Genomic DNA, 10,625 nt, shown 5'->3' with positions numbered 1-10,625 from the left:
CTCAGACAGTCAACACTCAGACAGTCAACACTCAGACAGTCAACACTCAGACAGTCAACACTCAGACAGTCAACACTCAGACAGTCAAACACCAACAAATATGACCGTCGAGTGGACTCAAACGCAGTATGGAGCGTAACCAGCGCCCCCCCTCAGGTCGTTACAGGACGCAACAAGCATACCTAGTTACAATAAAGCGCGATACATTTCACACAGCCAGCACACCAACACAACACTACGCACACGCACGCGCACATGAAATGCATGCTTAGGTACGAAACATACCCGGATGATACCCGCACAACGCCCTTCCACCAGCCTTCCCCACCGGCGGCCTCGTTCTCATTCTCCTCGACATCATACTCCTCCTCGCACTGCCTACACACTTCATACGCCTTGCAGAGGCGCTTCTTTGATCGCGCTCGCACTCGCCTGATCTCCGGTTCCGCATGTCCCCGTTTCGACGAGTAGGAGTTCCTTCCTCGCCAACGCCACGCAGATGGCGTCCTGGCGGCACATGTTCAGGAGAGTGGTCCTAAGTCGTGCGGGCGTGGCCGAGGCGATGGCGTCCCCAAAGGTGCGTGTTGGTGTTTGGGGAGCAGAGTCAGTACTGCTGGCTTGCGAGGGCGAGGAGGAGTAGGACGCCTCCGTACCAAGTTCCGAAAGTGCGGGTTCATCATGGTCGCCGTCCTTCCTGTGCTGGGGCGGGGAAGCCGTGGATGGCGATGGGTTGGATGACCGAGCTGATGGGTAAGGACATGGTTTATGAGAGAGCGAGCGAGCGGGCTGGTCAGTTCCGAGGCACGAGGGTTCTTTGCCTCGAGAAGTGGGTAAGTGGTGTGGTTAGTACGGAGTACTCTGTAGGTACATGTGTATACACCGATTGAGTAGGAGCCCGGGTATTGGGGACAGAGGTCAAGAGATTTTTGTATTGGTAGGATACTGCAGCAGGAGTACCTCGTACGGGGTCGTCTTGTGTTTCTGGATGGTTCTGAGCGTGATGCGTTACAGTACTGTAACTGTTGGTGTCTCAACGTCGCCATGGTCAATCTCGCTTCTTTCAGCCTTGTCGGTCGCTGGGCGGACTCGCTAAAAGGCCTCGACAATTTTGGATGACCTGTGAATGGCATGCGTGATACTGTCTATTTGGGCTCATCGAATAGGACGGACTGATGTGACGGATTCAGAGCTCGGAATGAGGTCTTTCATTGCCAGAGGCCTTGCTAAGTGAGAAAGGCATACTGGACGTCACGTTCAGCAATTCTGAGATCCAGCACAACCACATCCCTGATCAAAAGCCCGCAGATCTGTCTTTGTCGAGCAAGAGGAGTCGCAACAGACTTCTCTCCGCTTCAGTCCATCGCCTCTAAATCCAAAGCTCTGTAGTCTTCTTTCCAGCTGACCTTCCAGATATCCGCATTCCCTTTTTCGGTCCGGATCTTCTTCGCCCGGCCGGCACCCGTCCCTGCACCACCTGCGCTACTTTGCTCGGTCGCCTGCAGAAGCGCTTGGCTGTCGACCGCAAACGCCCTAACCAATTCCTTCATTCTTCCGCTTGCAACAAAAACCGCGGTCAACATGGGAGTTTCAGCGACGACCTGCGCCAGAGTCATGCATTCAACGAGCCAGGTGCGGGAGACATAGTGGCCTGCAAACCATAGGGCACTGTTGTACGCAAGGACGACTTCGGGAATGTAGTGATTGCGGATGTCGTCCAAGACGGTTGCTTCATTCTCATCATCCGGCCGACAGAGGAAGTCGTCGACAAGAACTGGATTCATCGCTTGTCGGACGTCGTCAAGAGTTCGCTTGAGTTCTCGCCTGTAATTGCGCGCTGCGGACGGGTTGGTTTTGTGTCTAGTGCGACTGCAATTAGTTTACCGAAAGGCAATGACAGACAGGGGAACTCACTGTTCGAGGGCGTCCGCCACTTCTTGGAAAATGTCCAAAGCATCAATGGCAGCTACGAGCTGCTCTAGCTGCTTCCATACCAGGCACTGCAGTGCCAGCGTTTGGCGATCCGTCTTTGCTTTTCCGGACGTAGTATCGGTGCCGGCTGCCTTCCGCTTGCGACTCGGGCTGCTCATGGGCTTGACGTGATCTTCATCCATCTCGTCGACTTCACTCTCGATGTGGCCTGTGGGTGGATCCGCGTCTGCAAATTGTAGGTTCATACCTACGGCGGCAAGGGACATCACAGACAGTCCAACTCGCTCAAGCAGCTGGCGGAGGGCAACGAATTTCCCCTCGAGCAGGAAGACCTTGTACAGCACGCCAACAGACCAAGCTGCTAATCCCCAGTTCTCGGCATCAACATACCGGATCCATTCGACGCTTCTGATTGCCCTTAATTCGGTTTCGGGGACGTCGCCACTCATCATGGCCGGACGGATCTTGTGCTGAGCAGTTTTGCCCGTACCTCCCATCATTGTGATCTTGGAGGAGATAGGACCGTGTTTGTAGTGGCGGAGCTTTTGCAGGTCTGCAAAGTTGGCCAGCGAGAAGATACCGTAGGCGACTTCCGAGACGTCGATGTTGTACTGCTTCATGAGCTTGACTTGCAAGTCTCGCTCACGACGGTCCGTCACATTGATTAAGATGGCTCCCAAGACGTGGTAGCTTCTCTTCTTGGACAGTTTGGAAGCATAAAGCGGGATCAGGAGCCATCTTCCCAAGCTTTCCAGTAACCCGACGTAAGCTGCGATGTTATTCTCCAGCTCATATTCGTTTTGGGCATACGCCGAGTCCAGCATACCAAGAGACCGTAGCAAGAGCTGCAGGTGCGCCACCATTCGTACAGAGTCTTGGTCCTGCGCATTCAGTGAAGCAACTTCATTCACTTCGCCTTCATTCTTCTTCATGAGCTGCGAACCTTGGCCAGTTGCGTACAAGACATGGGCTGCAGCCCGACCCATTGTTACGAAGAGGTTGCCAAAATCTTTTGACATTACCGCCAACTCAATCAGCTTGTGTGGGAGGTGGACTTCTTCCTTGATTGATGGGTCGGACTGGACGACGGTCAGATACTGTCGGATCTTTTCGGTGGAAGGTGCTGCAGGCCGATATCCGGGGATGGTAGATGCCGAGGATCTGGTTCTGAAAGCTTCGAGATAGTGCTGATATCTCTGGATCAGGAGAGAATTAAAGATGGAGAACAGGTGATCTTCAATGGTCTTGCTTGCAGACTTGGAGGCGCCGAAGTCGCCGCACAGGACTCCATAGACGGCTCTCTGGAAGTGATCTTCAACCGCAGGGTTCTGAGCCAGCATGCGACAGCGCTCCAACCATTCCGAGTTTGTGGCAAAGTTCAATATCCGCACCCAAGGAGAGTCGATCATCTGTTTGGTGGGAGTCCCACCCCCACAGAGAGAGGCATATTTCCACAACATCTTTCGCTCCGAGAACCACGATTGGATTTCGGTATTGCTCTTTCCTCGGCGCAGCATCTCCCAATACGTCTGCCAGGTTGCCTGGTCGTAGTATTCATCTTCATCTTCAAAAGCTGCCGACTCCCTAGTGCGGGCATCGGGGTCGAGCTGTGTAACAAGCCGGGTCTGGTCGCTTTCACGGACATGCGTTCGGTTCAAGCCTGGATTGGAGGGCTCTAGTGGCAACGACCACACTCGAGTGCGCTTCTGCTGCTTGATCTTTGACTGAGTAAAGATCGGTCCAGAGCTCCAAATGCCGTCACCACGTGATGATTTGTCCATCAGACTGCGTGTAAGCTCCTCGACGGGGGGCGATGTATCCGCTGCTCTTTCCTGCAGCCACGACAGGATATTTTCGTACTCTTGGGCAACAGCATCTGAGTCTAGAAATGCAGTCCAAAGCTCGGTGTTGGTGGAATAACGATGCAAGCCCGCCAGTCTCGATTCCTGGGCAATCTGCACGTCGTTGAGGTTGCGCGGTGAATTAGTGTACAGCAGGTTCCTAACCAGAATCCACAAATCAGATTCGAGCTGCAACTTGTCCAATTCGCCCTGTTCCTCTCCGGCAGGTGTTTTGGCTTTCCGTATGTCTGCGATCTTGCTATAGCGTTCCAGCAATACCAACGCATCGTCCCAGAGAGAGTTGTCCGTGGGTTCTCGATTGGAGACGAATCTATCCAGAGCTTTCGCAAACTCCTCGACCTGTCGGCTTACTCGTTCGGCAGTGTCTTGCAGAGGACGAAGCATCTCTTGCGCAGAAGACCGAAAAGGAGACTGCGCATCTGTTGTGTCGATCAGCATGCTTGATCCTGCCCGTCGCCCGAGCTCCACCCCGCCTTGTGAAGTGTAAAGAAATTCGACGTTCTCAGTCGCACCTTCGTGAAGGGACTCTTCATCATCCTCATCAGCCATTTGCTGATCCTCGCGTCCGTCGCCTGGCGAGTTCGACTCTTCCTGGCTGGGGTTGTTCTCCAGCTGTCAATCGAATCAGCAGTCTTCCAAGAAAAGCACTGTTATTGACTCACCTGCGACTGCCTTCCATAGAGCGAAGACCGCGTAACAGGCGCCATAGCAGCTGTACAGTCCCTAAATGACGTTGGGTTCAAGGATGTTCACGGCTTTTCTGATACTGCCTCGCTTTCACACGCGACGCGATGTTACGGAGGAGCATTGGTGCAGCGAAGAAAATTTCAAAATCCCTTCCACCTCACCTTCTGATATTCTGACCTTTTCTTCTTTTTCCCAAATGTCATACAGGTAGTCATTAGAGTCTCGGAACAGACGATAATATTTCCAATGTTTGTTCAGATCCTACGGGGTCTCTCGCGTGCTCACGATTGCCTAAGAGCGTTATTTTGGCATTCGCTGTTCAGCTGACCAGACCTCGCAAAAGGGACGATGGCTCAGGTAGAAAAAATCGATTTGCTACATTCTTTCACAGGGTTCTGAATACCTTGACACCAGACATGCTCGATGGGACGCTGTGTACAGAATACCAGGCGTTCTCTGAGCATGTCAACTTTGCCCTCGCTGCTGCATCTTCAGCTTCAGTAGCTTCGGTTTCGGGCACGATGTCGTGCTGGCGTCATCGCCCTTGTCCTTGTAGAAGGCATTGCAGCATTCGTACAGGGCGTCTACCGCTGACTGGCACTTTTCTTCCTTGTAGTTGTGCTTTTGCAGGCAATCTGGATGATGGCGTCAATCGCTGCCTGCTCGGAGACATGGAGACTGTCACCCACCTTGGATGGCACACTTGGCAGAGAATCCATCAGCTTCAAATGTCTTTCGGGTCGGTGGAAGAGTCTACTCACCGCCCTAGGGTGGCACGGAGGATCTGTTTTCAAATCGTCTTCTAGTTTGCCCTTGGCCATAGTAAGCATCTATGTCAAGACGGCGAATTCAGACCCGAACGGAGCTCACCATTGTGTGCTCGTTCAGATGTAATATATCCAGCACACTCAACAACAGTGCAGGGTGTGAATGGTATGGGACTGATACAAGGGATCCTTCAAAGTCAGGTTGACTAAATGTTTACCTAGGTAACGTACCGGCGCTCAGGCATTGAGCGTGCTAAATAGCACTACGTCATAGGTACCAGTACCTACCACCGCAGGCGCCGGTAAACGTAACTTGAAATTCATCTCCAGATCAGCAATCCAAGGTTAGACATAGTGATATTTTTTGGGCAGTATAGACCACTAAGGGCTGGATTGGAGATATTTGCATTGTCTTAACCTCCCTATTGTGAAGCTACATGTGAGCCACCCCGTGGCAGCGTTTTCCTCATAATTCATGACGCCGAAGATGCAATAATTATTCCCTCTGCGAGTTGTTGGGCTTGGTTTCAGGTCTTCGCCCTTAACTCTTCAGTACTCACTCTTCAAATTTCATCCTCATTGCCCTCTGGGCTCCCGTCAGAAAGCTGTCCAGCCACCTGCACCTTCGGCGCGTCCAAAGCAGTCATCGTAATCCCATCATCACCACTGTAGCCGCCCGCTGAGAAACCCCGTGACCTGGCAGATCGATTGAAGCGCGCAGGATATTTGATCAATCTGTTGCAGCGGAGTTGACATAAGGCTCAGATCAACCGTCCCAGACTGCAGCCTTCATCTTTTCATCAGCTTCCTTTTCACGCTCCTTTGCTTCCTTTTCTCGGTTCCGTCGTTTCACCTCTTGCTCTCTTACAGCTCGATCGTACTGCCTTTGTTCCTCCGTCTTCTTTTGGGCCTTCATTCCTAATCCAGCAGCAATCATTCGACTTGCGGTAGCCGTGGTCTTCTCTGGTCTCCTTCGGTCTCTATCAGAATCTGCTTGCGCAGTAGACGGGGTAGGCGGAGAGTATGGCCGGGTGCTCGGACGGCCCCCTCCAAGAACTTGGGCAGGGGACCAGTCGATATCCTGCCCACCTGGTGAGATAGGAGTCGGAGGAGGTGGTCCCAATGCAGGATCCAACGACTTGACTGGCTTCAGTGGGGGTCCCACTCCGTCAACAGGTGTTTGCGTATTCGACGTCTCCTCGGGTTCATCGTCCTCCCACGAATCCAACACGCCGTTCTTCGTTTTGGAGGGTATATCTTTCGAGCTAGGAGGGAGATCTATGTGTAAGCTCGATAACTTGGACTCCATTGATCCTTGGACGGACATGCCGAGGGCGAAGAAGTCTTAAGTAATTCCTGCACACTACTGTCGAAAGAGATCACGAGTTGGCTTTTGAAGCAGAATCCAGGAACGAAGGATCAGATCATCATACAACGATGTCATGATGATCGATGCTCCTGACACCACCTGAAGAACCATGCTCCGCAAGCAGCTCCAATGCTGAGACGCCTCGCATGAGAGGAACGGATGAGAGGCTGGATGACGAATGGCACGTGCAGGTAAAGTTAAGCGGCAGTTGCCAGTTGGGCTTCACCACAGACAATGCTCCGGTTAAAGTTTGGTGCCTGCAACGCTGGGGAATCTGCGAACCATCCCCGCATTCAGTTGTCGTGTCGCCTGCTGCAGGGGCACGAGGGGCCATGAAAGGTGCAATCGATGCCGAGCAGCAAAGACTGGACTGGACCCAGTCCGATGTGATCTTGTGCCAGTCAGCTCGGGCTTACACAGTAGGTAGTCGGGCGGAGAAGAAAGAGAGGGCGGGCTGTGGTACTCCGTACAGTCCAATACTTCAGCTGCTTTGTGTCTTCCTTCTCGTCGTACGAGGTACCCACCGCTTCGATAATTCCTCGGCGTCTCAGCGACTCTATCGCGTCCGATCTCGCAAATTACGAGCACTTTCGTCTCGAAAGCTCTCTAGCGTCTCGGAAATCACCTATCCATCCCCCAACGCCACGACGTGCGTCTCGATAAACCAGCCTCCTCATCAATGGCGTTTCTCCGACCTCGGGAGTTGCTCATCTGCTTCACGGCCATTACCCGATTGTAACGGTTATCGTGCCGAGCATAAATCTAGACTCACTTACCCAACCTTTGTATATATTCCGCTCCGACCACATAGCGTCTTGTCGCTTTGCGTGCAGTCTCTGTGCGATTCTCGTTGATGCTTTCCGAGCTCGCAAGGTCATTTGTTAGTGTGTCTGGTGTAGTTGTCTCATCGACTGCGGGGGTCAATTGGCAAGATGACCAGGATCATCCTCCCACGGGGTATAAGATCCCAGAAAGCTTCGCTACCCATACTGCATAGATATGGTACATGTGGCAATGTCGCTCCATTTTCATCTTCGGCGCGTCGGTCGAGCTACGCAGACACAATCAACAACCTGAAAATCGGCAAACATACTCGCGTGCTGTACCAGGGGTTTACTGGACGCCAAGCAACAATGAATGCAAAGGAATCGCTCGAGTTTGGAACCAATATTGTTGGTGGCGTGAAGCCTGGAGTGGAGGCAGAGCATCTGGGTTTACCTGTGCTGCCCAGTGTCAGAGTAGCTGTGGAGAAGCTCAAGCCCGACGCCAGCGCCATCTACGTCCCAGGCAATGGCACGGTCACGGCCATGGAGGAAGCGATTGAGAACGAAATTCCGTTAATCGTCGCCGTCGCCGAACACATCCCGGTCCACGATATCTTGAGAATACATCAAATGCTTCGAACTCAGTCGAAGACGAGACTGGTGGGCGCAAACTGTCCGGGCATTATCAACGTGCATGGCCGATGTCGATTAGGCTTTCAGCCCTTGCCATTCTTTACTGAAGGCAAAGTCGGTATCATTGCGAAGTCCGGCACATTGAGCTACGAAGCGGTGGCTTCTACGACACGAGCAGGGTTGGGCCAGACATACGGGATTAGCATGGGTGGCGATGTTCTTGCAGGGACAACATTCACTGAAGCTTTCCAAGTGTTGGTAGAGGACGAGGACACCGAAGGCATTATAATGATAGGCGAGGTCGGCGGCAGCGCGGAGTTGAGGGCGGCAGAGTGGATCAAAGACTACAATAAGCGGACAGCAAACCCGAAGCCTTTCATGTCCGTAATAGGAGGTATCGAGGCGCCGCCTGGTCGTATCATGGGCCATGCTGGGGCGTGGGCGGCCCCTGGAGAAGCGACTGCGGCGCAGAAGATCAACATCCTGGAAGATGCCGGTGTGACAGTTGTGGATCACCCAGAGAAACTCGGCGAAGGCATGAAGAGATTACTGGCTGAGAGGACAACGTCGACTCCACGAACGCCCTCGAGTCCAGGCGCTTCACAAAGGCGAGGCCTTCATACAATGCGGACACTACCGAGGCCGCAAGAAGGGAAAGCAATCCCGTCACAGAAGCGTACCTTGTACGTCAAAGCCTCGCAAGCATTCGACATGCTTAATGCGAGAGGCATTCCGACGGTGGACGTACCTACTGGACTTCCCGAGAGGTTTGTCGCTATCTCCATTGACCGAGAGGCGCGGCAACCTTGCATTATCGTGTCTCCCACAACGAATCCCGAAGAAGCATTCGCAAAATCCAAGAAATTCCCCTTTGCGTACGGCACGGATGAGGCGCTATCGGATTCCATGCTCGAGACAGTCTCAGCGCACCTGGGCGTCTCTGGCCACGGTCAACATGCATTGCGGAGACTGGTCGCTGAATTGGTCGACATCTTCATGTCCAAGGAAGCGTTTGTTGTTCAGACCCAGATTGTCGTCGACGACAAGGGAGGACTGCAAGTACAGAGAGCCAAGTTCGGTTTCGACGATGCCGCTTTCCGGAGTTCTGGCCGCCAGGCTGATGTCCATGCTCTGAGAGACATCAACAGCGAAGTCCGTGAGGAAGTCGAGGCGGAGAAGGAAGGCATGATATACGTCAAGCTGGCGGGAGAAGGAACTCTGGGTACGATAGTCAATGGAGCTGGGTTGGCCATGAACACCGTCGACGCACTGGTTGCTCGAGGTGGTCATCCCGCTAATTTCATGGACACCGGTGGGAAGGCCACTTCCGAAACCATCAAGGCTGGCTTCAGGATCGTGACATCAGATCCTCGAGTGAAGTGTATTCTTGTCAATATCTTCGGCGGGTTGACTCTGGGCGACATGATCGCGCGGGGAATCCTGATGGCCTTCAAAGACCTCGATCTGCAAGTACCTGTGGTGGTCCGGATCCGAGGTACGCGCGAGGCTGAGGGTCAAAAGCTCATTCAAGAAAGTGGTCTCAAGCTGGACGCATATGGTGAGTGCACGTAGAAGAGGGCGATTGCACAGACTAACAATCCCGTTATAGACTCCTTTGATGAGGCAGCCGCACGCGCAATTGCACTAGCAAACGGAAGGGCAAAGATGGAGTAGGATACATACTGAGGAAGACGACATGCCTCGCGGGCGCTATTGACACAACATTCGCATGGGAGTTCTAAACGTCGCATGGAGTATGGCTGATTGGAGGAAGACCTGCATGGTCCTGCACTTAGCGAGACGCGCATCGGATGACCACTGTGAACGCAACTGCAAGGTATACCCGAGAGGATGCATTACCACGAGAGAGCACACATACCCTGGGAGGAAGTCAAATGTGCCCAGATATGAAGAACGCCTGCTATTCGCTTCTTGAGAAGGCATGCACTTTCGGATGCAAAAGTCGGCTGCATTCATCTTGATGGGAGCATTTAATCCCGAATACCTGCACATCTGAGGAGAGGAAGTGCAGATAATCCCGATCCTCTGATTGGGTAACTCTGGGTGTCTACAGTAGCTGCTTACACAAGACTCAGACCGTATCGACATCGACGTGCTGACTCGGCTGTGGTGTCGTGTGTGTCGACGCAGACATCCAGGCGACAGAATGCGACCAGGGTGCGTGTTGCAGCAAGAGCCAGTGAGACTCTGAATCCCAGATCGTCTTGCTCAGCATCTCGCGCAGCTTATGGAGCGGCCACATTGTGTCAGCACGATTTTGCGGGCCGCGCTCGGATGGGCAGGGCAGCACAACGTACAGGACCACAAAACGTGGCCTGTTGCAAAGGTGCTGTCGGGTCACTTCTTGTACACAGCCGCGTTTGCCCATTTTCCTGGTACGGTAGGAGTTGCGAAGCATGGAATCGTTCGATACAAGTTGAACGCATGGACGTACGGAGTACACAATCAAATCATTAAATTCGGTTAGTGTTCGCTTGTCAACATATCGTGGTCGATGCCTGAGACTGGGCGCGGAGTCTTAAGAGGCCCTCCATCTTGAGGGCCTAGAGCCGAAAGATCCTAAGGCGTAAAGAGCGCTTGGCTGCAGGCTCCA

The 10,625-nt window shown here is 53.1% G+C and overlaps 4 protein-coding genes across 4 annotated transcripts; 1 reads left to right on the top strand and 3 right to left on the bottom strand.

Moving 5' to 3' along the window:
* Positions 1–1,352: 1,352 nt before the first annotated feature.
* A1O7_06343 (uncharacterized protein) lies at positions 1,353–4,498 on the bottom strand (the record flags this gene model as incomplete). The annotated part of the gene is made up of 3 exons (XM_007760346.1): positions 1,353–1,857; positions 1,912–4,403; positions 4,454–4,498. 3 exons carry the CDS (start codon positions 4,496–4,498, stop codon positions 1,353–1,355), a joined length of 3,042 nt encoding a protein of 1,013 aa, XP_007758536.1.
* Positions 4,499–4,943: 445 nt separating this feature from the next.
* Positions 4,944–5,299, bottom strand: A1O7_06342 (uncharacterized protein; the record flags this gene model as incomplete). Its single annotated transcript, XM_007760345.1, has 2 exons — positions 4,944–5,113; positions 5,236–5,299. 2 exons carry the CDS (start codon positions 5,297–5,299, stop codon positions 4,944–4,946), a joined length of 234 nt encoding a protein of 77 aa, XP_007758535.1.
* A 712-nt stretch (positions 5,300–6,011) lies between these two features.
* On the bottom strand, positions 6,012–6,572 carry A1O7_06341 (uncharacterized protein; the record flags this gene model as incomplete). Its single annotated transcript, XM_007760344.1, has 1 exon — positions 6,012–6,572. The coding sequence occupies one exon, from the start codon at positions 6,570–6,572 to the stop codon at positions 6,012–6,014; it is 561 nt and encodes a 186-aa protein (XP_007758534.1).
* Positions 6,573–7,546: 974 nt separating this feature from the next.
* Positions 7,547–9,685, top strand: A1O7_06340 (succinyl-CoA synthetase alpha subunit; the record flags this gene model as incomplete). The annotated part of the gene is made up of 2 exons (XM_007760343.1): positions 7,547–9,569; positions 9,621–9,685. The coding sequence occupies 2 exons, from the start codon at positions 7,547–7,549 to the stop codon at positions 9,683–9,685; spliced, it is 2,088 nt and encodes a 695-aa protein (XP_007758533.1).
* Between the last annotated feature and the right edge of the window lie 940 nt (positions 9,686–10,625).

The sequence above is a fragment of the Cladophialophora yegresii genome, assembly GCF_000585515.1.
Source record: "Cladophialophora yegresii CBS 114405 chromosome Unknown aczIN-supercont1.4, whole genome shotgun sequence".
NCBI classification, from domain to species: Eukaryota; Fungi; Ascomycota; class Eurotiomycetes; order Chaetothyriales; family Herpotrichiellaceae; genus Cladophialophora; species Cladophialophora yegresii.
The sequence above is the reverse complement of the archived record's forward strand: the minus strand, read 5'-3'. Positions and strand labels throughout refer to the sequence as shown.